At 38.9% G+C, this 27555-nt stretch overlaps 2 protein-coding genes and 2 long non-coding RNA genes across 4 annotated transcripts in view; 2 read left to right on the top strand and 2 right to left on the bottom strand.

Annotated features, from left to right (window-relative positions):
* The window catches only part of LOC103509915, a 28526-nt gene extending 2805 nt beyond the window's left edge, over window positions 1-25721 (bottom strand). Inside the window, exons 1-20 of the mRNA XM_026824101.1 lie at window positions 25570-25721; window positions 24671-24939; window positions 24024-24141; window positions 23576-23680; window positions 23056-23094; window positions 22090-22148; window positions 21066-21165; window positions 18789-18994; window positions 17804-17995; window positions 17207-17493; window positions 9289-9388; window positions 8326-8462; window positions 7961-8024; window positions 7379-7524; window positions 4322-4426; window positions 3876-4038; window positions 2553-3050; window positions 1435-1753; window positions 507-638; window positions 204-328 (exon numbers count right to left, since the gene is read on the bottom strand). Of these exons, the coding sequence (XP_026679902.1) occupies window positions 204-328; window positions 507-638; window positions 1435-1753; window positions 2553-3050; window positions 3876-4038; window positions 4322-4426; window positions 7379-7524; window positions 7961-8024; window positions 8326-8462; window positions 9289-9388; window positions 17207-17493; window positions 17804-17995; window positions 18789-18994; window positions 21066-21165; window positions 22090-22148; window positions 23056-23094; window positions 23576-23680; window positions 24024-24141; window positions 24671-24939; window positions 25570-25720 (3315 nt within the window). The 5' untranslated portion in view covers window position 25721. The remainder of the gene's footprint in view (window positions 1-203; window positions 329-506; window positions 639-1434; window positions 1754-2552; window positions 3051-3875; window positions 4039-4321; window positions 4427-7378; window positions 7525-7960; window positions 8025-8325; window positions 8463-9288; window positions 9389-17206; window positions 17494-17803; window positions 17996-18788; window positions 18995-21065; window positions 21166-22089; window positions 22149-23055; window positions 23095-23575; window positions 23681-24023; window positions 24142-24670; window positions 24940-25569) is intronic.
* Window positions 10174-11013, top strand: LOC103509899. Its single transcript, XR_541394.3, has 2 exons — window positions 10174-10296; window positions 10876-11013. It is a non-coding gene; the product is annotated as an uncharacterized LOC103509899 (long non-coding RNA).
* LOC113467742 lies at window positions 14737-15102 on the top strand. Its single transcript, XR_003391703.1, has 2 exons — window positions 14737-14803; window positions 15007-15102. It is a non-coding gene; the product is annotated as an uncharacterized LOC113467742 (long non-coding RNA).
* Window positions 25722-26333: 612 nt separating the features above from the next.
* On the bottom strand, window positions 26334-27034 carry LOC103509900 (xenotropic and polytropic retrovirus receptor 1-like; the record flags this gene model as incomplete). Its single annotated transcript, XM_008474529.3, has 1 exon — window positions 26334-27034. A coding segment is annotated over one exon (615 nt), but the record flags the coding sequence as incomplete, so codon positions are not given.
* Window positions 27035-27555: the final 521 nt, after the last annotated feature.

Raw genomic sequence — 27555 nt, 5'->3', positions numbered from 1 at the left:
CCCTAGGTCGCGGGTTCGATTCCCACCAGGGGCGAACATTATCCTAAACAGCCAAGGTTCGTTCTCGGAACGGCTGGCTTTCTCCCATCCTGTGCTTCTTCTCTATTCAATTTCAGGACGATAAGACCTCTGTTCACTTTGTAATTTTCACTGATAAATTATTATAGATTAATAAATTATTATTTAATTAGTATACCACTTACCAGGAGTGAGTTCTTGGATCGACTCAGGAACCTAGACAACGCCAAGGGCCTAGATATGGGCGTAGTGCTTAAGTCTTCATCATCTAAATCAGCAGGTACTGTGTCGTTCTCATCATATGGAGATCCTGGAAATAAGAGAACACCAAGGTAATTATCTCCTTTTTTTTTTTTTTTTTTTTTTTTTTTTCAAGGTAACCCGGGGCCTCCTTTTTACTTTTCACCACTAGATATTTTGTTCACTTTGTAATTTTTACTGATTAATTATTATATGTAGATGAATAAATTATTATTTAATTACTATACGACTTACCAAGAGTGAGTTCTTGGATCGACTCAGGAACCTAGACAACGCCAGGGGCCTAGATATGGGCGTAGTGCTTAAGTCTTCATCATCTAAATCAGCAGGTACTGTGTCGTTCTCGTCATATGGAGATCCTGGAAAAAAGAGAACCCCGAGGTAATTATTCGCTATTTTTACCCATGTCGACCCCATTTGAGGTGGAAAAAGACATTGTAAAAGAAGAAAATTCGGTATTTTGACCCAACTCTCAAGTTTCAAATGATATTTTAAGGACACGATTAACCCAGTGGTAACACACAAGCTTGGCATCCAGAAAGTTCCGGGTTCGATGCCCACCATCGAAAAAAAATCGCACTCGTATTTCGATTTCAAATGTTTCAACAGGTTATCGTCTGCTGCTCTCCTGTTGACCCAGACCTGAGAACACCAAGGTAATTATTCGCTATTTTTACCCATGTCGACCCCATTTGAGGTGGAAAAAGACAATGTAAAAGAAGAAAATTCGGTATTTTGACCCAACTCTCAAGTTTCAAATGATATTTTAGGGACACGATTAACCCAGTGGTAACACACAAGCTTGGCATCCAGAAAGTTCCGGGTTCGATGCCCGCCATCGACAAAAAATCGCACTCGTATTTGGATTTCAAATGTTTCAACAGGTTATCGTCTGCTGCTCTCCTGTTGATCCAGACCTGAATGGGAAGTATCCTAGGCTGATCTACTCCCTGTTTAATGTCCCCCAGCCAGACTAGGCTGATCTACTCCCTGTTTAATGTCCCCCAGCCAGACTAGGCTGGTCTACTCCCTGTTTAGTGTCCCCCAGCCAGACTCACCTTAATATCAAGAATATCTCCTATCAAACCATCATAAGACGACACCGCCTTCAGCGTGGCATAAATCTGCCCGAAGCTGGCCGGGAACCACACGCACGACAGACTCCTCCTATCAAACCATCATAAGACGACACCGCCTTCAGCGTGGCATAAATCTGCCCGAAGCTGGCCGGGAACCACACGCACGACAGACTGGGTATGAGCAGTTGATGTGCCGAGGGCGGGGCGAGACCAAACTCGTTCACGGGGGGATATTTGAAGCCCTCCAGACTCAGAGTTTCGCGGGGGCGAGAGCTCGTGTCGGGTAGATTGAAAAGGATGCGAACCGCTTTGGCCACACAGAGGGGCAGGGCGGACCAGTTGTTAACGAGGACGGAATGAATGTTGCGAAACCGCCGGTTGAACTCGATGTTCACCTGGTGAACGGAAAGTAGCCGTATTTTATTATTCCTCTCTGTGGCCATTTTTCAACTTTAACACCCTGGCTGCCACAGCATATTCCACACCCTCTGTTTATTCACAGATATCCATGTAAAACATCTGCCTTAACATGACAGACAGACTCTTTAATTCTTGGAATTTTTTCAGCAAAAAGTGTCGAAATTTCACTCAGAGGCCCTCTTTCAGATAACCATTGAAAACACATAAGTGGCCCATGGCAGCAAGTGTGAACGTCCAAAGCGGAATCTCTTTGGTTCAGTTATGTTGAATCTAAAAAAAGTCACATAGTAAAATACAGTTCTACTGAGGTCTTGAGCTTTGTCCACACATAGGCGACGGCCGTTGACTGTTGTCGACAAAAACCGTCCACACTGCCTCGAAACCCTAGGTAAATACTGCTCTTAAAATGCTGAAAACTGTATATTCTTACCTGGTTAAATGGTTTCAGCTTTGAGCTAAGGAACAACTCCACTATCAAAATTTTTTCAGCAAAAAGTGTCGAAATTTCACTCAGAGGCCCTCTTTCAGATAACCATTGAAAACACATAAGTAGCCTATGGCAGCAAGTGTGAACGTCCAAACCGGAATCTCTTTGGTTCAGTTATGTTGAATCTAAAAAAAAAGTCACATAGTAAAATACAGTTTTACTGAGGTCTTGAGCTTTGTCCACACATAGGCGACGGCCGTTGATTGTTGTCGACAAAAACCGTCCACACTGCCTCGAACCCATAGGTAAATACTGCTCTTAAAATGCTGAAAACTGTATATTCTTACCTGGTTAAATGGTTTCAGCTTTGAGCTCAGGAACAACTCCACTATCAAACACCCCAGAAGGAGCATTTCTTTGAGTCGATATTTGGCTATTTGTTTAACACTCAGTTCCATAGGGTCTGGATCACCATCCTTTTCCAAAGCATTTTTGGTAGAGTTTCTAGAGGCCAAATCTAGAACATCCTTTTCTGTATTTTTGGAGTTCTTGGAGTTCATTTCCAGCTGATTCAATCGATGGATGGCACTATCAAGGGCACTTCTTGACTCCACAGGATCAATTTTGCGACTCTTTTCGTCATTGATGTTCTTGTACGTCGTCCTGTTGATGAAATGATAGAGACTCTCCAGGTTGTTTAGGAGCAGGGCAGGGTTGTAGTCTTTAGGGAGGATGATTTGGGAGGAGAGGGGAGGGGGCTTGTCGGAGGGAAGGGAAATGGGAGGAGAGAAAATCGAATCGGAGGAGGGAGAGGTGGACATGTGCTGTTGAGTGGAACTCGTACCCTGTGAGTGTGGAGAACAAAATAGAGTATGTTAGTGTAGTAGAATCTATATCTATCTATCATCTATTATATTCAAGTGGTGATCGTCAACTTCTTGGCCATATGCACCAGTGTAAAAGAAGAAAATTCGGTATTTTGACCCAACTCTCAAGTTTCAAATGATATTTTAAGGACACGATTAACCCAGTGGTAACACACAAGCTTGGCATCCAGAAAGTTCCGGGTTCGATGCCCACCATCGAAAAAAAATCGCACTCGTATTTCGATTTCAAATGTTTCAACAGGTTATCGTCTGCTGCTCTCCTGTTGACCCAGACCTAAATGGGAAGTATTGAGTCTCTTCTCACCCATCTGATGAGGGCGATACTACAGGATGGACATTGGACAAGCTACGACACAGACCACAAGAGTCTAACAGCAGATGTTTTTCTAATGGCCTAATGGTCAATCCTTGACATTAGCTAACAACAACACATCAATACTACGAAATAAAACCGAGGGAAGTATTGAGTCTCTTCTCACCCATCTGATGAGGGCGATACTACAGGATGGACATTGGACAAGCTACGACAAAGACCACAAGAGTCTAACAGCAGATGTTTTTCTAATGGCCTAATGGTCAATCCTTGACATTAGCTAACAACACATCAATACTACGAAATAAAAACGGCTACGACAAAGACCACAAGAGTCTAACAGCAGATGTTTTTCTAATGGCCTAATGGTCAATCCTTGACATTAGCTAACAACAACACATCCATACTACGAAATAAAAACGGCGTCAATAAAATAATAATAACAAAAACTTACTTGACCGACAAATGGCTGTGAGACGAGGTGGGTTTTTGGCGAAGTAAGGTGAAGGGGTAAGACGTTGTGGGTGAGGTGTAGAGAATAGGGGTACAATACCGGATGAGGTAAGGTGAGTATGGTTGTCTACTAGCTGAAGACACACGTTCTTACTTTTCACAGCCGCGATGCCTGATAATCTGTGAAACAACGGGGGAAAATGGTTTTAGTTAGGTAAATGTTGGGATTATTTTCCCCAGTTAGGGTTTATGCATGTCCTTCGGGCCGAAATTTAAGACTTTTACTTTTTCTTTGTTCAACGGATTGAATACTTTTTTGTGGGAGACTTTCAGGTGTGCTTTACATTTCAAGTGTTTCCCCCCCCTTCAGTTTTTGACCTTAGGAGGGAATGCCGCATCTTTTTAAGTGATAGAATCCGCGAGCTATTATACATTGAACTCTATCAAACTTTCGTGACTTGGCGGGGCGGAGAATAGGGGTACAATACCGGATGAGGTAAGGTGAGTATGGTTGTCTACTAGCTGAAGACACACGTTCTTACTTTTCACAGCCGCGACGCCTGATAATCTGTGAAACAACGGGGGAAAATGGTTTTAGTTAGGTAAATGTTGGGATTATTTTCCCCAGTTAGGTTTTATGCATGTCCTTCGGGCCGAAATTTAAGACTTTTACTTTTTCTTTGTTCAACGGATTGAATACTTTTTTGTCTTTCAGGTGTGCTTTGCATTTCAAGTGTTTCCTTCCCCCCCTTCAGTTTTTGACCTTAGGAGGGAATGCCACATCTTTTTAAGTGATAGAATCCGCGAGTTATTATACATTGAACTCTATCAAACTTTCGTGACTTGGCGGGACTTTGCATTTCAAGTGTTTCCTTCCCCCCCTTCAGTTTTTGACCTTAGGAGGGAATGCCACATCTTTTTAAGTGATAGAATCCGCGAGCTATTATACATTGAACTCTATCAAACTTTCGTGACTTGGCGGGACCGCTCTCTTTCATTCAATAGTAAACCCTGTTTTTACTTCATTGAACTTACTTATAGCCGAAAGTCAGATCTATCCAATGATGCAGTCGTTCTGATACATACTGACTCTCCAGCATACCCCTATGTATTGAAATGAAGAGGTCTGCATCATGAGCCCAGCTTGGTAATTCCAAGTCAGGAAGATCCTCGTGAATCAATAGTAAACCCCGTTTTTACTTCATTGAACTTACTTATAGCCGAAAGTCAGATCTATCCAGTGATGCAGTCGTTCTGATACATACTGACTCTCCAGCATACCCCTATGTATTGAAATGAAGAGGTCCGCATCATGAGCCCAGCTTGGCAATTCCAAGTCAGGAAGATCCTCGTGAATACTCTGCAAAACGAGAAAAAGATCAGTTATATGGGGGGTTTCACCAATGACTTAATGAGGTAATGGGAGAATTTTTAATCCAAAGTTGAGTTTTCAATGATCCAAAAAGGAGTTTTTAAAAACTCCTCCTTTTTGGATCATTAAAAACTCCCTTTTGATCATTAAAAAATAAATACTCTTTTTTTTGGATCATTAAAAAGAACATAGACATTAAATCACTAGGCACGCAAAAAGGAGTTCGTGCATTTCTGGGTGCGGTACTCAGTTCCATAGGGTCTGGATCACCATCCTTTTCCAAAGCATTTTTGGTAGAGTTTCTAGAGGCCAAATCTAGAACATCCTTTTCTGCATTTTTGGAGTTCTTGGAGTTCATTTCCAGCTGATTCAATCGATGGATGGCACTATCAAGGGCACTTCTTGACTCCATAGGATCAATTTTGCGACTCTTTTCGTCATTGATGTGCTTGTACGTCGTCCTGTTGATGAAATGATAGAGACTCTCCAGGTTGTTCAGGAGAAGGGCAGGATTGTAATCTTTGGGGAGGATGATTTGGGAGGAGAGGGGAGGGGGCTTGTCGGAGGGGTCACCTGTGAGAGAGATTTGAGACAATAGATCAGTTGCACTTACTTGGGTGATGTTTCAAAGTCATAGAGCAGGAAAAATGAGGACCAGCGGAATTTTTCTTTTTCTTCTATGACTTCTAGATTCCGAGATAAATCAATTTAAAAAATACTGGTAAATCATGAACTTTGATGTCACGGCATATTCTCCCGTAGGCGATGATGTCACATCAAATGTCCTGAGCAAAGCTCCCTTGCAGGCAATGCAGTAATGTGTTTGTGCACATACCTATGTTTCTGCACAGTTCTTTCTGCTCCTCCACTAGCGTGCTTGCATAGTGGCGCTACCTAACGGACGAAAAAAAAAACAACTGTGTAAAGTCTGACTTCACACATCTTTGAACTCTTTCATTAGACCGGAAAATAAAAATTGAATTTTTGACCTTTTACATTTATTTTTTTGGAGTTTCAACCTCAGATTTGGATTTTCCCCAACTTTTTACATAGGAATTGACCATTTATTTATAATTTTTACCCATTTGCAACTGCTCCATTAAAATTAAAGAGATAAATACCTAGATCACAATATTACAAAGGAATTTGAATGAAAAAGTCTTAGGTATTGAAGCCCATTTGCAACTGCTCCATTAAAATTAAAGAGATAAATACCTAGATCACAATATTACAAAGGAATTTGAATGAAAAAGTCTTAGGTACCTATTGAAATATTAGATAGGCAAATATTTGGATTTCACATTTAAAACTTACAGATATTAGGAGTTTCAAGCAGGGATCCTCAAATGAGTCTTTTTGTTTCAGTCTGGAGTAGACTTCACTTGATGTGAAAGTTTCATGGAGTATGAAGTTTGGAACTGCAGAAGTACTCAATATTTCTCTGAAACAAATATTTGTGTGTTAAGAAGGTTAAAAAGGTATAATTGATGGCACCAAATTTGCTTCTAGTCTCTACAAACATGACCTGCAAAGTACACATGATCATATGCATGGCTCACATCTATCAAATTACTTAGGTACAGCTTTACAAAGGAAATTATTGCATGATTGGCTGTTGGCCACCCAACTCCATATATGCATGGCTCACATCTATCAAATTACTTAGGTACAGCTTTACAAAGGAAATTATTGCATGATTGGCTGTTGGCCACCCAACTCCACAGGTCAAACATTTAGCATTTTGAACTATTCAGCTATTCACAATCCAAACTTGTGAAGCTAAGAGCAAAGTTAAGTATGGAAGACAATCCAAATGTTAGTTGCTATTACCTGATCCAATTTCTGGATGTTAAGATTTCCCATCTGTTTGGGGAAGCTGTTTTGATGATATAATTTTTTGGCACATGAAAATCATTCAGAATATTTTCCATTGTACCAAACGAACATTAATTCTTTAGAATGTAATCATTTAAACACTTTAAAACACTCTAAATTAAATTGGTCCAACTTTCGGCTTTCCCCATTTCAAATTTTCTTTTCGAAATTTGAAAATTCAAATTTTTCTGAACTCTATCAAACTTTCGTGACTTGGCGGGACCGCTCTCTTTCATTCAATAGTAAACCCCGTTTTTACTTCATTGAACTTACTTATAGCCGAAAGTCAGATCTATCCAGTGATGCAGTCGTTCTGATACATACGGACTCTCCAGCATACCCCTATGTATTGAAATGAAGAGGTCTGCATCATGAGCCCAGCTTGGCAATTCCAAGTCAGGAAGATCCTCGTGAATACTCTGCAAAACGAGAAAAAGATCAGTTATATGGTGGGTTTCACCAATGACTTAATGAGGGATTTCACTAATGGGAGAATTTTTAATCCAAAGTTGAGTTTTCAATGATCCAAAAAGGAATTTTTAAAAACTCCTCCTTTTTGGATCATTAAAAACTCCCTTTTGATCATTAAAAAATAAATACTCTTTTTTTATCATCATTAAAAATTCTCCCATTAGTAAAACCTCTCTTGGTGAAACCCACCATTAACTTTGCTTATTAATGCAACTCAAGGCAGCCTAGTTAGTTTGGAAGGTAGAGCGCCTGCCTCGTAAACGCTAGGTTGCGGGTACGATTTCGGGACAGTAAGACCTCCGTTGCGTGTTGTTAGAGCTCCCTCTATCAAACATAAAAAAAAACATAATAAAACCCTGGCAAAAATTAATCTTTTAGCCTCACCTTGAAAACGTTGGGATCACAAAAGAACTCCGGAATGCACTCATCCGGGGTCCACTCCTGTAACCTTTGTATGGACGATGGGTACTCGCCCGGTACCCATTTGGGACGGACATAGGTACAGAGGACCTCTTTGGGGGTCTGACGGGCGAGGTAGACATAGTAAGTGATTTCCGAGAGAACATCGGACACGTGATGAGGAACCTGGAAGATGGGGGAACATTTTAATAAACATGAAACTTGAGAAATCCATATACATAATATTATGGCCTTGTTGCAGTTGTCACTTAGCATGTAAATATTGTAAATGCATAATGAAAAAAAAAACTAAAAAAAGGCATTGACCTTTAAAAACAAACTCCTGTAACCTTTGTATGGACGATGGGTACTCGCCCGGTACCCACTTGGGACGGACATAGGTACAGAGGACCTCTTTGGGGGTCTGACGGGCGAGGTAGACATAGTAGGTGATTTCCGAGAGAACATCGGACACGTGATGAGGAACCTGGAAGATGGGGAACATGTTAATAAACATGAAACTTGAGAAATCCATATACATAATATTATGGCCTTGTTGCAGTTGTCGCTTAGCATGTAAATATTGTAAATGCATAATGAAAGAAAAAAATAACCTATAAAAAAAAGGCATTGACTTTTAAAGACAGATGGGTACTCGCCCGGTACCCACTTGGGACGGACATAGGTACAGAGGACCTCTTTGGGGGTCTGTCGGGCGAGGTAGACATAGTAAGTGATTTCCGAGAGAACATCGGACACGTGATGAGGAACCTGGAAGATGGGGGAACAAATTAATAAACATGAAACTTGAGAAATTCATATACATAATATTATGGCCTTGTTGCAGTTGTCGCTTAGCATGTAAATATTGTAAATGCATAATGAAAAAAAAAAACTAAAAAAAAGGCATTGACCTTTAAAGCAAAAGGGGGAAAAATGTAACAATGACTGAAAACAGAATAATCAATTATACCTGAAATAGCGAGTCTAGATAGCTTGAAAGGTAGCACCTACCTTGTGAGTGGTAGGTTCATTTTACCGCAAGGCACAACTTTATCCGAAACAGAACAAGTTTGCTTTCAGAACGGCTAGACCTGAAATAGCGAGTCTAGATAGCTTGAAAGGTAGCACCTACCTTGTGAGTGGTAGGTTCATTTTACCGCAAGGCACAACTTTATCCCAAACAGAATAAGTTTGCTTTCAGAACGGCTATATTTCTCCAATGCTGTCCTCAATCTTCGATAAGACCTCAGTTGTTACAGTTGCCTCTATCAAACCTATTCTTGGGGCAAAAACCTAAGAGACGTACTTACCTGATTCAAAATACCAGTGGGCATCACACTTTCGTACGTTAAATCCAGCTGCCGATCCCCCTTGTTCAGTCGAAACTTGGACTTGGTCAGATCTCGCCAGTTGCTGTGGGCATCACACTCTCGAACGTTAAATCCAGCTGCCGATCACCCTTGTTCAGTCGAAACTTGGACTTGGTCAGATCTCGCCAGTTGCTTCCATCTGAGCCGCTAAAATCCGTCACCCACGGGAACACAAAATGACAAGACGGATCACCATACTTCCTACCCGACAGAACGTTGAGGGAGTAAATGTAGTCGAAATTGCTCAATGCTCCCGCGACCCATTGCTTGACAAGCGTGTCTAGGTCGGGGTTGAGATCAGTGGAGGTTGGATGGGCGAGGTGGGGGGAGTGGCTAGGTTTTGACAGGGGCGGAGGGTTAGGAGATGAAGGACAATGAGCTAGCTCGTAAATATTGTCGGTAATTTTTGGTTGGACCTGAAATGTAATAGTTTCGTAGTTGTTAGAATATAGGGACTTATTTTACTTCGAAAAAATCTAATATTGTTCTCTTGAGACTGAGTGCACCACATATTTCAATCACATAGTCGTAGTTGTTAGAATATAGGGACTTATTTTACTTCGAAAAAATCTAATATTGTTCTCTTGAGACTGAGTGCACCACATATTTCAATCATATAGTTAGCTGAAAAAACTGTGGAAATTATTGATCTCTTCTTCCCTTCTTTTTCGTCTTCTCCTCCAAAGGTTACTCCTTTGTAGCTATTTTATGCCAGAATTTTTTTAGCTACTTTATGCAAGAACCTTTGTAATAATTTTATACCAGAATTACCGGAATAAAGTCTAGGGCCTGTAAAACCAATTGCCTCTCATCAGTGAGGTAAAACAATTGTCAAATTTTCTCTTTTCAGATGTTATCTCCATCCAAAAGACTGGTGAATTTTTCAGATTGATCTATGATGTTAAAGGACGTTTCACAATCCACAGAATCACAAATGAAGAATCTAAAGTAAGACCTTCTTTTAACTTAAGAAACATTTACTCTTTCCTCAGTATATTTATTACTTTAAAGTTCACTAGTAGAGGCATAGGGACTTATTTTACTTCGAAAAAATCTAATATTGTTCTCTTGAGCCTGAGTGCACCCCATATTTCAATCACATAGCTGAAAAAACTGTGAAAATTATTGATCTCTTCTTCCTTTCTTTTTCGTCTTCTCCTCCAAAGGTTACTCCTTTGTAGCTATTTTATGCCGGAATTTTTTTAGCTAATTTATGCCAGAACCTTTGTAGTAATTTTATACCAGAATTACCGGAATAAAGTCTACGGCCTGTAAAACCAATTGCCTCTCATTAGTAGAGGCACACAGGCTTGTAGACAACCTAATGTTGAGTAAACTCTTGCATTTCAGTTGTTGCTTACTTCTGTGACACACATTCCAATTTATTTTGTGCAGATTCTAACTTATCCCTGTTTAATGTCCCCCAGCCAGACTAGGCTGATCTACTCCCTGTATAATGTCCCCCAGCCAGACTAGGCTGTTCTAACTTATTTTTGCCATTTCTAACTTATTTTTGTCTCCTTTCAGTACAAATTATGCAAAGTACGTCGTGTACAAACCGGACCCAAGGGAATTCCGTTCTTGGTGACACACGATGGTAGAACAATCAGATACCCAGACCCCAAGATTAAAGTAAACGACAGCATCCAATATGAAATTGCCACATCCAAGATTATTGATCACATCCGTTTTGACACTGGTAAGCATTAGGTTAAGGAGAGATAGTAATAATTCCATATTTTATTATCATTATTTTTTATGACTTACCTATAATAAAAATGACTTGAGACTAGTTTTGGAAAACTCCACACTGCTCACTTTTTATTTTATCCACAAAAAATACTGGGAAAAAAAAATCTGCATGTTAAGTAAAAACTGATGAGTGATGAGTATTTGTGGAATTATATTTCTTACTTTGTCAACTATTTGGTAACTATACAGAAGTCACCTCTGTGGGAAAAAAAGCTTCTTTTTGTATTTAACCTAACCCTATAATAACACTAATCACCGCTCTAATTGTGGAAACTCCTTCTTGCGTTTAACCTCACCCTATAAGTAATAACACTGGTCACTGCTTGTTTGTGCCAGTTCCTTTGGTAGCAATATTCCACGGACATGACTTCTGCACAAGTACCAACTATTACCCTGTACTTACTGTTGTACTTTTTATACGCTTGCTTCCAAAGGTTTTTATAGTTGGTGACCGACACATAATGCAATGTCTGAGAATATGAAAGTTTGGAATGGTCAAAAGTAATTTGGAACTCTCAGCCTTGATTTGATTCTGAATTTATTTGTGTCTACAGACTACATTGACTACAATATTTATTTTTAGGATGAATAATCCAGCCTACATCGAAGCCAAATGAAATTCTCAATGTTTCATTTTGGTCAATATTTGGCTGATAGTAATATCGAACTGTGAAAACTCCTTCTTGTGTTTAACCTAACCCTATAATAACACTGGTCACTGCTTGTTTGTGCCAGTTCCTTTGATATCAATATTCCATGGACAACCCTATCATAACACTGGTCACTGCTTGTTTGTGCCAGTTCCTTTGGTAGCAATATTCCATGGATGTGACTTCTGCACAAGTACCAACTATTACCCTGTACTTACTGTTGTACTTTTTATATGCTTGCTTCCAAAGGTTTTTATAGTTGGTGACCGACACATAATGCAATGTCTGAGAATATGAAAGTTTGGAATGGTCGGGTGTAGGAATGGAATGTTCTTGAGGTAGGGCAACAATTTGACTAGAATGTTTCTTTGGGATCACCTGTGAGAGAGATTTGAGACAATAGATCAGTTGCACTTACTTGAATGATGTTTCAAAGTCATAGAGCAGGAAAAATGAGGATCAACGGAATTTTTCTTTTTCTCCTAAGCTTTCTAGATCCCGAGATAAAACAATTTAAAAAATAAGTTGCACTTACTTGGGTGATGTTTCAAAGTCATAGAGCAGGAAAAATGAGGACCAACAGAATTTTTCTTTTTCTTCTATGACTTCTAGATCCTGAGATAAATCAATTTAAAAAATACTGGTAAATCATGAACTTTGATGTCATGGCATATTCTCCCGTAGGTGATGATGTCACATCAAATGTCCTGAGCAAAGCTCCCTTGCAGGCAATGCAGTAATGTGTTTGTGCACATATGTTTCTGCGCAGTTCTTTCTGCTCCTCCACTAGCGTGCTTGCATAGTGGCACTACCTAACGGACGAAAAAAACAACTGTGTAAAGTCTGACTTCACACATCTTTGAACTCTTTCATTAGACCAGAAAATAAAAATTGAATTTTCCACCTTTTAAAGTTATTTTTTTGGAGTTTCAACCTCAGATTTGGATTTTCCCCAACTACGGACTCTCCAGCATACCCCTATGTATTGAAATGAAGAGGTCTGCATCATGAGCCCAGCTTGGCAATTCCAAGTCAGGAAGATCCTCGTGAATACTCTGCAAAACGAGAAAAAGATCAGTTATATGGTGGGTTTCACCAATGACTTAATGAGGGATTTCACTAATGGGAGAATTTTTAATCCAAAGTTGAGTTTTCAATGATCCAAAAAGGAATTTTTAAAAACTCCTCCTTTTTGGATCATTAAAAACTCCCTTTTGATCATTAAAAAATAAATACTCTTTTTTTATCATCATTAAAAATTCTCCCATTAGTAAAACCTCTCTTGGTGAAACCCACCATTAACTTTGCTTATTAATGCAACTCAAGGCAGCCTAGTTAGTTTGGAAGGTAGAGCGCCTGCCTCGTAAACGCTAGGTTGCGGGTACGATTTCGGGACAGTAAGACCTCCGTTGCGTGTTGTTAGAGCTCCCTCTATCAAACATAAAAAAAAACATAATAAAACCCTGGCAAAAATTAATCTTTTAGCCTCACCTTGAAAACGTTGGGATCACAAAAGAACTCCGGAATGCACTCATCCGGGGTCCACTCCTGTAACCTTTGTATGGACGATGGGTACTCGCCCGGTACCCATTTGGGACGGACATAGGTACAGAGGACCTCTTTGGGGGTCTGACGGGCGAGGTAGACATAGTAAGTGATTTCCGAGAGAACATCGGACACGTGATGAGGAACCTGGAAGATGGGGGAACATTTTAATAAACATGAAACTTGAGAAATCCATATACATAATATTATGGCCTTGTTGCAGTTGTCACTTAGCATGTAAATATTGTAAATGCATAATGAAAAAAAAAACTAAAAAAAGGCATTGACCTTTAAAAACAAAGGAGGGAAAAATGTAACAATGACTGAAAACAGAATAATCAATTATACCTGAAATAGCGAGTCTAGATAGCTTGAAAGGTAGCACCTACCTTGTGAGTGGTAGGTTCATTTTACCGCAAGGCACAACTTTATCCGAAACAGAATAAGTTTGCTTTCAGAACGGCTAGATTTCTCCAATGCTGTCCTCAATCTTCGATAAGACCTCAGTTGTTACAGTTGCCTCTATCAAACCTATTCTTGGGGCAAAAACCTAAGAGACGTACTTACCTGATTCAAAATACCAGTGGGCATCACACTCTCGAACGTTAAATCCAGCTGCCGATCCCCCTTGTTCAGTCGAAACTTGGACTTGGTCAGATCTCGCCAGTTGCTTCCATCTGAGCCGCTAAAATCCGTCACCCACGGGAACACAAAATGACAAGACGGATCACCATACTTCCTACCCGACAGAACGTTGAGGGAGTAAATGTAGTCGAAATTGCTCAATGCTCCCGCGACCCATTGCTTGACAAGCGTGTCTAGGTCGGGGTTGAGATCAGTGGAGGTTGGATGGGCGAGGTGGGGGGAGTGGCTAGGTTTTGACAGGGGCGGAGGGTTAGGAGATGAAGGACAATGAGGTAGCTCGTAAATATTGTCGGTAATTTTTGGTTGGACCTGAAATGTAATAGTTTCGTAGTTGTTAGAATATAGGGACTTATTTTACTTCGAAAAAATCTAATATTGTTCTCTTGAGCCTGAGTGCACCCCATATTTCAATCACATAGCTGAAAAAACTATGAAAATTATTGATCTCTTCTTCCTTTCTTTTTCGTCTTCTCCTCCAAAGGTTACTCCTTTGTAGCTATTTTATTCCGGAATTTTTTTAGCTAATTTATGCCAGAACCTTTGTAGTAATTTTATACCAGAATTACCGGAATAAAGTCTACGGCCTGTAAAACCAATTGCCTCTCATTGTGAAACCAACCTGTATCCATAGATTTTCTGTGACATAGATATCGGCAAGGGTGATTTCACCCAAGATCAGACGCCGATCATGTAGGTCTCTCATCACATTGAGCAGTTGATACACTATGAAGAGGGACTTGGTATAGTTACTGCTAAGAAGAGCGGGACTATAGTCCACTGCATCTTGAAGTGAATTTTTCAGATTGATCTATGATGTTAAAGGACGTTTCACAATCCACAGAATCACAAATGAAGAATCTAAAGTAAGACCTTCTTTTAATTTAAGAAACATTTACTCTTTACTCAGTATATTTATTATTACTTTGAAGTTCACTAGTAGAGGCACACAGGCTTGTTGACAGCCTAATGTTGAGCTCTTGCATTTCAGTTGTTGCTTACTTCTTTGACACACATTCCAAATTATTTTGTGCAGATTCTAACTTATTTTTGTCATTTCTCCTTCCAGTACAAATTATGCAAAGTACGTCGTGTACAAACTGGACCCAAGGGAATTCCATTCTTGGTGACACATGATGGTAGAACAATCAGATACCCAGACCCTGCCATTAAAGCCTTAAAAAAAAAAAAAAAAAAAAATATTCAAATCAAACACAGGTCAGTATGTGTTTATTAGACTGCTGTGGTAAAGAGACCCAGTTATGTTGGGGCAGAATAAGATATATCCTATCCTATTCTATCCAAGATCCTTGGTACTTACTTGAACAACTTAACTCTGTACACAAAACTCCCACTCTGAGGCTTAGGTGTAGGGGCAAACATCCCTAAAAGCTGGATTTAAGTGTACAAACCGGACCCAAGGGAATTCCGTTCTTGGTGACACACGATGGTAGAACAATCAGATACCCAGACCCCAAGATTAAAGTAAATGACAGCATCCAATATGAAATTGCCACATCCAAGATTATTGATCACATCCGTTTTGACACTGGTAAGCATTAGTTTGGTTAGGGATGTTAAGATTTCCCATCTGTTTGGGGAAGCTGTTTTGATGATATAATTTTTTGGCACATGAAAATCATTCAGAATATTTTCCATTTTACCAAACGAACATTAATTCTTTAGAATGTAGTAATCATTTAAACACTTTAAAACACTCTAAATTTAGTCCAAACTCCAACTTTCCCCATTTCCAAATATTCAAATTTCAATTTTTTTAAATTTCGCGGTTAATCCAAAGAGATCAAAAAATTTGAATTTCCCCGCCATTCGGATAATGGAATTTTTGCTCGTTGGTAAACAATTTCATTTCGCAGATTCCTCGGTTTTGTTTTCCTTTTTGTTTTGAAAACGAACATGGTCGTGTGAGTTGTCCGTGTCGAGAGCACGAATTTTTCTTATTTTTTGGATAAAATAACTCCAATATGGTAAGTTTTTCTACTTTTTACCTCAAAATATATAATACTCAATACTTTCAAGATGAAATCCAACTTCCCCGAAGTTTGATTCCACCAGGTAAAGTCTACGTGTGCATCCTGCTGGTTGAACACTTGGAAGGGCTAGTACTCGGGGAAAGTTCTAAAATCCCGGTAGGTACCTACTTCATTGCAAAAATTAACCAAATAGATTATGGTAATTATGCAGAAGTCACCGAGAGCACGAATTTTTCTTATTTTTTGGATAAAATAACTCCAATATGGTAAGTTTTTCTACTTTTTATCTCAAAATATATAATACTCCATACTTTAAAGATGAAATCCAACTTCCCCGAAGTTTGATTCCACCAGGTAAAGTCTACGTGTGCACCCTGCTGGTTGAACACTTGGAAGGGCTAGTACTCGGGGAAAGTTCTAAAATCCCGGTACCTACTTCATTGCAAAAATTAACCAAATAGATTCTGGTAATTATGCAGAAGTCACGTCCGTGGAAATGTTCAAATTGCCCTGATCTTATCGTAATACAAAGGTTTGCGTATTTGTAGAGATCTCAAGGCTTGAACAAAACCCCTTCAGCCGTGAGTCCTCATGAGAAAATGAGGTTAGGTAAGTACCTACTTTTATAAACCCGGAGTACATACATCATCTGTGTTGCATTACCTAAAGGTTGTCCTGTTCTTTATTTCTGTGTAGGCCAGGGGACCCAAGAAGCATTTGAAGAGATTACATGCACCCAAGTCATGGATGTTGGACAAGCTGGGTGGAGTGTTTGCTCCCAGACCGAGCACTGGTCCTCACAAGCTGAGAGAATCACTCCCCCTGGTCATTTTCTTGAGAAATCGTCTCAAGTATGCCCTCACCAACCAAGAAGTCTTGAAAATCCTGATGCAAAGGCTGATCAAGGTTGATGGCAAAGTTAGAACTGACACCAACTACCCAGCTGGTTTTATGGGTAAGTTTGAAATGCATTTTGACCTTTTATGAAATCATAAAGTCAATATGGAACTGAAGCCCATTTTATCCCAGGTTTTGGATAGCTTGGGTATGTTTATTATGTAAATTAGGCTGATCAAGGTTGATGGCAAAGTTAGAACTGACACCAACTACCCAGCTGGTTTTATGGGTAAGTTTGAAATGCATTTTGACCTTTAATGAAATCATAAAGTCAATATGGAACTGAAGCCCATTTTATCCCAGGTTTTGGATAGCTTGGGTATGTTTATTTTATTTAAATAAAATAATAAAAATCAAGTAGTGAGGTAAAACTTCCAGTTGCTTCCATCTGAGCCGCTAAAATCCGTCACCCACGGGAACACAAAATGACAAGACGGATCACCATACTTCCTACCCGACAGAACGTTGAGGGAGTAAATGTAGTCGAAATTGCTCAATGCTCCCGCGACCCATTGCTTGACAAGCGTGTCTAGGTCGGGGTTGAGATCAGTGGAGGTTGGATGGGCGAGGTGGGGGGAGTGGCTAGGTTTTGACAGGGGCGGAGGGTTAGGAGATGAAGGACAATGAGGTAGCTCGTAAATATTGTCGGTAATTTTTGGTTGGACCTGAAATGTAATAGTTTCGTAGTTGTTAGAATATAGGGACTTATTTTACTTCGAAAAAATCTAATATTGTTCTCTTGAGCCTGAGTGCACCCCATATTTCAATCACATAGCTGAAAAAACTGTGAAAATTATTGATCTCTTCTTCCTTTCTTTTTCGTCTTCTCCTCCAAAGGTTACTCCTTTGTAGCTATTTTATGCCGGAATTTTTTTAGCTAATTTATGCCAGAACCTTTGTAGTAATTTTATACCAGAATTACCGGAATAAAGTCTAGGGCCTGTAAAACCAATTGCCTCTCATCGTGAAACCAACCTGTATCCATAGATTTTCTGTGACATAGATATCGGCAAGGGTGATTTCACCCAAGATCAGACGCCGATCATGTAGGTCTCTCATCACATTGAGCAGTTGATACACTATGAACAGGGACTTGGTATAGTTACTGCTAAGAAGAGCGGGACTATAGTCCACTGCATCTTGAAGTGTGTGCTGAACACAGCCCTCCTGAAAAGAAAAGAATAGGTAGTTTGCCTATTTTATTTCAAGTCGTAGGAAAATGGACTGATGGTTAATATTCCAAACATTTGTAACACAACAAGTTTTAAGTCAGATATTAAATTGGAAAACAACACTTGTGGGAAAAAATAAGAGGCCCCATATTCAAATCAAACACAGGTCAGTATGTGTTTATTAGACTGCTGTGGTAAAGGGATCCAGTTATGTTGGGGCAGAATAAACAAGATATTATATCCTATCCTATTCTATCCAAGATCCTTTGGTTACTTACTTGAACAACTTAACTTTGTACACAAAACTCCCACTCTGAGGCTTATAAGGTGTAGGGGCACTCCCACTAGGTGTAGGGGCAAACATCCCTAAAAGCTAATCTTGAAGTGTGTGCTGAACACAGCCCTCCTGAAAAGAAAAGAATAGGTAGTTTGCCTATTTTATTTCAAGTCGTAGGAAAATGGACTCATGGTTAATATTCTAAACATTTCTAAACAACAAATTTCAAGTCAGATATTAAATTGGAAAAAAAAACACTTGTGGGAAAAAATAAGAGGCCCCATATTCAAATCAAACACAGGTCGGTATGTGTTTATTAGACTGCTGTGATAAAGGGACCCAGTTATGTTGGGGCAGAATAAACAAGATATTATATCCTATCCTATTCTATCCAAGATCCTTGGTTAATTACCTACTTGAACAACTTAACTTTGTACACAAAACTCCCACTCTGAGGCTTAGGTGTAGGGGCAAACATCCCTAAAGGCTGGATTTATACAAATCTACCTACTTGAAACACATAGAAGCATGTCTTGCTTTCTACAATGGCCAGAGCTGGCAGGATGTTCACATGGCATTCGTAAGCATCACTCTTGTCACAGCTGAGATGTGGAGCTCCTAGGACCACCAGTGGACATCCGTAAAGTCTGGAGAGAATATCACTTACACCTGTGTTGTACTCGACGGTAGCCACATTACATGGGATGGAGGGTTGATCTGAGGAGAGATAGTAATAATTCCATATTTTATTATCATTATTTTTTATGACTTACCTATAATAAAAATGACTTGAGACTAGTTTTGGAAAAGAGAATGCTTAATCAGGGTCCTCTTCTATGGAAAAATCCACACTGCTCTTTTTATTTTATGCACAGAAAATATTGGAAAAAAAAAATCTGCATGTTAAGTAAAAACTGGTGAGTGATGAGTATTTGGAATACTTAGGGCCCAGATTATATTTCTTACTTTGTCAACTATTTGGTAATTATACAGAAGTCACATCTGTGGAAAAAAAGCTCCTTTTTGTATTTAACCTAACCCTAGAATAACACTAATCACTGCTCTAATTGTGGAAACTCCTTGCATTTAACCTAACCCTATCTATCTGGTTTCTTGTTCACAGATGTCCACTGTGAATGAAACTACCTGTTAGACTAAGAAACTAGATATTCATAGGTACATGATTATTGGTTTATTTTTGCACTACATAAGTACAGTTTTATACTATTGTTGTAAGAACATGATTTTTATGTGTTCTTATGCAAGTATAGTGTAGTGCTACAGTATTGTTGGGAATTCTAAGGTAGTTCAGCTCTTATGAATCCTGTTCTGCTATTTCACCTCCCTTACATTCTTTAGAATTGTACCAAGAAAAGAAGTGGAAAGAGTTTTATACTATAATAGTTTTTTTAATGCTGAAAATAAGGAAAGCAATAATAAATTTGAAACATGAGTTTTTTTTATCATTATTTTTTCCAGCCTACAAGAAGCTACACAAAATATTCTGCTTGTTTTGTGTGGGGTTAATTGGCTGATAGAAATTTGGATTCCAGTCACTGAATATATCACATCATAGTCTGAATATTCTGTACTTACTGAGGTCTGACAACTTTTACAGCAAAGTATATTTGGTCACTTTACATGCATATAATTTTGTATAAGTATTGTATTTACTTCATTTTCATTTGTTATTTAATTTTATCTTGGTCAATGTTTGGCTAATAGTAATATTGAACTTATTATGGTTGCTTCAGATGCAATTTCCATTCAAAGTTCAGATAAGTGCCCTAAAAATACATTATCTTTCTTTTAAACAAAATTAGTATATCTCTGAGGTGATGGGATTATGATTTCCAGCCTGCAAGAAGCTACATGAAATGTTCTATTTGTTTTGTGTGGTGTGATTTGGCTGATAGTAAATTGGAACTCATTTCCAGTCACTGAATATTTCATATTGTAGCCTGAATATTCAGTACTTAATGAAGTCTAACAATTTTCCAGAAATTTGATACTAGGTCTACATTCTTTATTATTGACTTGATACTAAATTTATGTCTACAGAAGATTACAATAATATTTATTTTTTGAAAAACTAATCCAGCCAATATCGAAGCCAAGTAAAATTCTTGATGTTTTATATTGGTCATGTTTGGCTGATAGTAATATCGAACTTTTTACGGTCGCTTCAGATGTAGATTGATATGCAAGCTGGAGCACTACCCAAAGTTCAGACAGTATTTATTATGAGAGCAATGTCTTAAAAAATACACTTAGTACAAAATTAGTACATCCCTGAAGTGATGTGATTATGATGGAGTTAATTTCAAGCCTACTTTTTTTATTAAACACCCTGTATGTTTGAATATGAAAGCAATGTCCTAAATAAAATGCACTAAGAGAACACATCAAAGGAGATCAAAAGTGTTAACTTTCTTGAGAAAGAAATGAGTATTTCTCTGAGATAACATGGTTCTGAAGAATTTCCAGCCTACAAGAAGCTACATAAAATATGCTGCTTGTTTTGTGTTGTGTGATTTGGCTGATAGTAATTTGGAACTCATTTCCAGTCACTGAATATTTCACGTTGTAGCCTGAATAAGTGAATATTCCGTACTTACTGAGGTCTAACAATTTTGCAGACTTTTCCTACTATTTACATACATGGTATAGTAAATCTCTGAGGTGATGGGATTATGATTTCCAGCCTACAAGAAGCTACATAAAATGTTCTATTTGTTTTATGTGGTGTGATTTGGCTGATAGAATTTTGGAACTCAATTCCAGTCACTGAATATTTCATGCTCGAAGATCAGGACATGGTTGACTCCAGAGGAACGCCAGCCATACACATTAATACCAATGAGGAATAGGAACTCTATGAAGAGAAGGGTGCCACAGAGATATCACGCACGGCTCGGAATTTACCGCAATTGTTCAGATGTTCATTCTCCAAACGGAAAAAGTTCCAGATGAAGCGACATTTATAAAGGAATGTTACCTCATAATTGATGTATTGCTTCCTCCATTCTGGAGTAATGTGAGCACTAAGGTGTTCCGCAAACTTCATGTTGAATCTGAAATATTGAGAGAAAGAAAATGTATCAGAAATGAGATCTTTATAATTGAACAGATTCACTAACTTTTGAGGCTCAGTATAGGTACCTATAGAGGCAAAACGGAGTAATGTGAGCACTAAGGTGTTCCGCAAACTTCATGTTGAATCTGAAATATTGAGAGAAAGAAAATGTATCAGAAATGAGATCTTTTAAATTGAACAGATTCACTAACTTTTGAGGCTCAGTATACCTATAGAGGCAAAACATAAATATGTTACTGCCTAGGTGTTTAGCCCATTTACTCAGGGGTCTGATGGTTCATGTTGTAAATGTTTATCCCCTTCTGATTATGTTCAGAGACTTAGGTATTCCCATTTTCTCAGACAATACCATCAACATGACCCTGAAGGCCTTAGAATATTGCTACCAAAGGAACTGGCACAAACAAGCAGTGAACAGTGTTATAATAGGGTTAGGATAAATGCAAGAAGGAGTTTTCACTATTAGAGCAGTGATTAGTGTTATTATATATAGGGTTAGGTTGAATACAAAAAGGAGCTTTTCTTTTCCACGGACGTGACTAATTACCAAAATGATTGTGTAAAGAAGATTCTCAGCTGAGAATATTGCTACCAAAGGAACTGGCACAAACAAGCAGTGAACAGTGTTATTATAGGGTTAGGTTAAATGCAAGAAGGAGTTTTCACTACTAGAGCAGTGATTAGTGTTATTATATATAGGGTTAGCGAAGAGAAGGGGACCACGGAACAGGCGTACGCCTATCCGCCAATCATCACGTGTTTGACGGAATATACCTGTCAGGAAAACATAGATAATTCATATTACATACCTATAAGTGATTACATATCACATACAGTGCAATAGTCCTAAACAAAAGTGGACGCGACACACAAGGGCTCAAGAAGAGACCGCCTTAACATAACATATAGGTGATTTGGATAAATCTTCTGGAATCGCTACACTTCAGTGCACTGCCTAAAAAAAATATATATTGCTGATAGTAACATTGAACTTTTTACGGTCGCTTCAGATGTAGATTTGATATGCAAGCTGGAGCACTACCCAAAGTTCAGACAGTATTCATTATGAGAGCAATGTCTTGAAAAATACACTTGGTACAAAATTAGTACATCCCTGAAGTAATGTGATTATGATGGAGTTAATTTTCAGCCTACAAGAAGCTACATAATATGTCTTATTTGTTTTGTGTGATTTGACTGAAAGTAATTTGCTGTCACATTGATCTGGATGAACTATAGTCTACTCCCTGTTTATAGTCCCCTAGCTAGACGCTGATCTACTCTCTGTTTATAGTCCCTCAGCCAGACTCATCATATCAAGATAGTACAGGGAAATTAATACCGAGGTGTAGAAATCAAAAGCGTTCTGGGAAGTCCATTCATTAGAAGTGACGCGACGCTCGGCAAAGTTGATAGATTTGAGAACATTAAAAATAAAATAATAATTCGCCTCAACAAAATGAAATGCTTGACCTAAACTGAGAGCCTGTTTACACTTGTCGTGAGTTCATCCGATTTTTTTCCGAATGTTCTGTAGGCAATGTAATTTCAATGAGAGTGTTCACACTACACACGACACGATTTTTTTTTCCCAATGACAAATGTGAACGAGCTTTAACTACCTAGTTTAAACTGAGACTGTGGTCCTACCCATAAATAAAATTAATTAAAGCACACTTACCTGATATCATCACAGTCACCAGCAGGACAAAGAACGCTCCGGAAAACACGACGCGACGCTCGGCAAAGTTGATAGATTTGAGAACATTAAAAATAAAATAATAATTCGCCTCAACAAAATGAAATGCTTGACCTAAATTGAGAGCCTGTATACACCTGTCGTGAATTCATCCGATTTTTTTCCGAATGTTCTGTAGGCAATGTAATTTTAATGAGAGTGTTCGCACTACACACGACACGATTTTTTTCCCCAATGACAAATGTGAACGAGCTTTAACTACTTTAAACTGAGACTGTGGTCCTACCCATATGAATTTAACAAAAATCAAAAAGTTAGCCGGAAGATGTGTTATTCAATGGATTTTTGAGTCCCTTATTAATCTATTTTACCTCTGGATTATCCTGGAAGAAGTGTTATCTGGGAAGAACAATGTCCTCTATTCTTGGTTCTATTATCCGCAGAAACGTAAGTAAAATTTTGGCTACACATTGCTTTGCTAGAGATTCTGCAGTTCAGCCAGCGGAAAACACGCCTACTTTGAACGTGGTCCAGGGACTTTGATGTTCACCCAGAGGGGGTACCCTTAGTCTTTTCATAGCTCTCTGCCTATCACCTCCTTCCAGACCTGTGGGGGAGGGAAAAGGTTTAAGGTCAATTGGACAACACTGAGCAAAAAGGAACCAATTTACAGAAACCAACTTTCAAAAACCCATAGAACATAATACAGAAAGAGTCTTCAGTGACCTTCATCTATTACCAAAAACGAACCACTGAACAAGAGGATTGGCCCCGGGCGGGAAATGAATCCACGACCTAGCGCTTACAAGAAGAGTGTACTACCTTCTAAGCTGGCTATATTGATTTGCGGTAATGGCCATATTTTTTTTTTTTTCTTTAAGGCGCTTTAATACTACAGACAGGCGCTTTAATACTACAGACAGTAGGTCGTTCGCGCCATATTATCATACCTTGGGTGACTGTAGCCTCAGTGTCCCGAATCAATTTATCTATGTCCTTGTTTGTGGCAAAGTGAGCTACGTCTACATGTTCTGATCGCCACTTAGCTCCAATGTCCACATTGAGCATCTGGGAACAGGTATCAATCATTAGAAAAGAAGAAGAATCGACATAAAGCGAAGAATATATTATTTCCATTTGCACTTCACACTGCTAGGATTCGAACTAGAGTTTGGAAACGCAGCCCCTCTTGGTAAACTCTCCCACAAAATTATTAAAGTGTGTCGAAATATAGTCGACCAGCCGTCGATTCACATCGATCGACGGCCGTCGACTATGTGTGGATACATCTTTAGAGATCCCTCTCTCAATACTTTCCTTTGATACCTATCCTTTTCATTTTATTCTATGTCTGCTGAGTGTCTTATACTTGCTTTTCTTTATTGCTTATGCATACGGTAGGTAAGTATACGTATACTTACCTACCGTATGTTGTTAACATTTAGAAGCCCTATTTGTGCAGAGCCAATTGTGTTTCCTAGCCTGGATGGACACTGGACAGCCCAATCAGGATAGACACGACGTGACGCCTAGATTTTTTTTTTTTTTTTTTTTTTTTTTTTTTTTACGTTTAATCTGTTATCTTCTTCTCTCCTACCTTATCATGTTTCTTAAGTATTTTTCGGAACCCGGTTGAGTTGAGAGTCTGATAGTTCTGAAGGAGTATCAAGCTCAGATAAAACTCGCTGAACGCGAGCTTCAGCTCTTGTATCTTCCGAGCCGGGCAGTCTTTCTTGCGTAGGATTTTCGTTTCGGCCCGATAACGCAGTCCTTTCTTCTTGTACTTGTTCTGAAGTTCTTCCTCTTCAGCTTCGGAAAGTTCGCTGCGAAGGTTCGCGTATTTTCGCGTAGCTTCAGCAAGTTTTTCTGTGGGGAGAATAGACAGTTGTTAACATATGGGGTAAGCGCGATGGTAATGTGCTTACTTGTCGTACCAATCATTGGATCAATGCCCAGAGTTTGCAAAAATATGTATTAGTATTTTGATGGTAGAACCTGAGGAAAGAGTATTGTGTAGTGTCTCTTCTCTCCCATCATCACTACAGGATGCACTATTCTCAGGTCAGGAACCACTATGGTAAACCTAATGTACCTAAAAAATAATAATAATAAAAAACTGAACTCATGAACAACAAACCTCTTTCTTCTGTTATCATTACCTATCCTAAGAATTCTTTCAATTTCAATAGGTACCATACCCTTCTCTCCCATCATCACTACAGGATGCACTATTCTCAGGTCAGGAACCACTATGGTAAACCTAATGTACCTAAAAAATAATAATAATGAAAAACTGAACTCATGAACAACAAACCTCTTTTTCTTCTGTTATCATTACCTATCCTAAGAATTCTTTCAATTTCAATAGGTACCATAATACCTATCTAATATCTCCCAGGTAGGTACACACCATTTGGTGTCTTTTACTGTCTTCTTCTGCTTACTACCTATAAGTATTCTGGAATTATTCCCTCTTCAAAAATCCTTGATTTTTACCTGAATAAAATGTGTTAATTTTGGCCAGTTCTTTTTCACAGTAGGTGATGAATTCCTCATCAAACCGTGCAAAGTGCCTTGTAACCAGAGATGGCTCAACAGTTTCAATGGAAGGTGCTTCCTCCACTGCATTGTAGATCATGCTTTTCATTTCCTGAGTGGACAGAAGATCAATAAAAAATGTTAGTGTTCTATATGTAGATACATTTCCTCCTTGCTAAGGCAATTGACAAGCTGCTGTAATTTCCTTTGAAATGTCAGTTTAAGTCTGCCTCAATAGAATAAATTAGGCATTTATAACTGGAAGGTGCTTCCTCCACTGCATTGTAGATCATGCTTTTCATTTCCTGAGTGGACAGAAGATCAATAAAAAATGTTAGTGTTCTATACATAGATATATTTCCTCCTTGCTAAGGCAATTGACAAGCTGCTGCAATTCCCTTTGAAATGTCAGTTTAAGTCTGCCTCAATAGAATAAATTAGGCATTTATAAAGCTCAACAGTTTCAATGGAAGGTGCTTCCTCCACTGCATTGTAGATCATGCTTTTCATTTCCTGAGTGGACAGAAGATCAATAAAAAAATGTTAGTGTTCTATACATAGATACATTTCCTCCTTGCTAAGGCAATTGACAAGCTGCTGTAATTCCCTTTGAAATGTCAGTTTAAGTCTGCCTCAATAGAATAAATTAGGCATTTATAATAGAATAGGTATAGTGATAATAATTCGAACTTGAGTTTATGAATCACCATTCCAAGAAGGTAGCATCATGGAAGGAAGGTGTTTACCTATGTACTTTGGGATATCTCGCTAGGATTGCCCTTACTCGCGCCATCTCTCCCTCTATTATTTAATCAGGTTCATCCGTGGATTCATCAATAGTCTCCCTCTTCAGTGCCGAGTGTTGACGTAGCGATTGCTTCTGTCGATGTCTATTGATGACTCCATTATGATCATCCATCATGCGAAGTATGAGCGTCTGATCTGAAGAGTCTATAGGTGCCACAGAGATATCACGCACGGCTCGGAATTTACCGCAATTGTTCAGATGTTCATTCTCCAAACGGAAAAAGTTCCAGATGAAGCGACGAAACACTTCAAGCGGTGAGAGCACAGATACCATCAGGTCTCCATGAATATAACCCATCTCCGTGAGAGATAACGACAGCGCCCAGCCAAACCTGAGAATGAAATCCTCTATGATAGCAACATAGTAGTAGGTGGTGGAAGAATACACAATCTCATCCCGTAGCAACGTGTACTCACCCGTGTTGTCGTCAAACAAACCCCAGTCCATACGAATATCCCACATGTAGGAATAACAAGAGCTAATAATAGAGCTGAGGATCCACAGGTAGAAGAACATGTTGGACGGGTGACCACGCTTCGTGAGTTCTATGTTGAGAAACGAGAAGATGACAACGAAGAATGTCGTGGCATACTTGCCAGCGTTAGCAAGATGTTTTTTTGTTTTTTTTTTTTTTTTTTTTTTTTTTTTTTTTTTTTTTTTTTTTTAAGAGGTTTGACAGAGGGAACTTTAACTGCTATGGTCTTATCGTCCCGAAATCGAGGAGAGAAGGAAGACAGGATAGGAGAAAGCCAGCCGTTCCGAGAACGAACATTATCCCATCAGGATAAAATCCGCCCCGGGCGGGAATCGAACCCGCGGCCTAGCGCTTACAAGGCAGACGCACTACCAACTAAGCTAACTAGGCTGGCACACAGGCAGCAGGCAGATCAAAAATTTGATTTGAAATTTGAATTTTTTGAAAGATAAGATGCACTGTTGCCATTGCCAGATAAATGATGGAGTTGTTATCACGCCGCGTCCAGACTTCGCTTTTACATGTGTACCAACCCTCTACACCGGTTTGGCTATAGCGTCCTTTTCCCAAAAGTTGAAAAAATTAATTTAAATAAAAAATAATCAAAGGAATTGCTCATATCCTTCAAGAAAAGATTCCAAGTAAATTATTCCTTTTTATA

The sequence above is a fragment of the Diaphorina citri genome, unplaced genomic scaffold (assembly GCF_000475195.1).
Source record: "Diaphorina citri unplaced genomic scaffold, Diaci psyllid genome assembly version 1.1 scaffold542, whole genome shotgun sequence".
Taxonomy (NCBI): domain Eukaryota; kingdom Metazoa; phylum Arthropoda; class Insecta; order Hemiptera; family Psyllidae; genus Diaphorina; species Diaphorina citri.
This window is presented reverse-complemented; position numbering and strand designations above follow the sequence as displayed.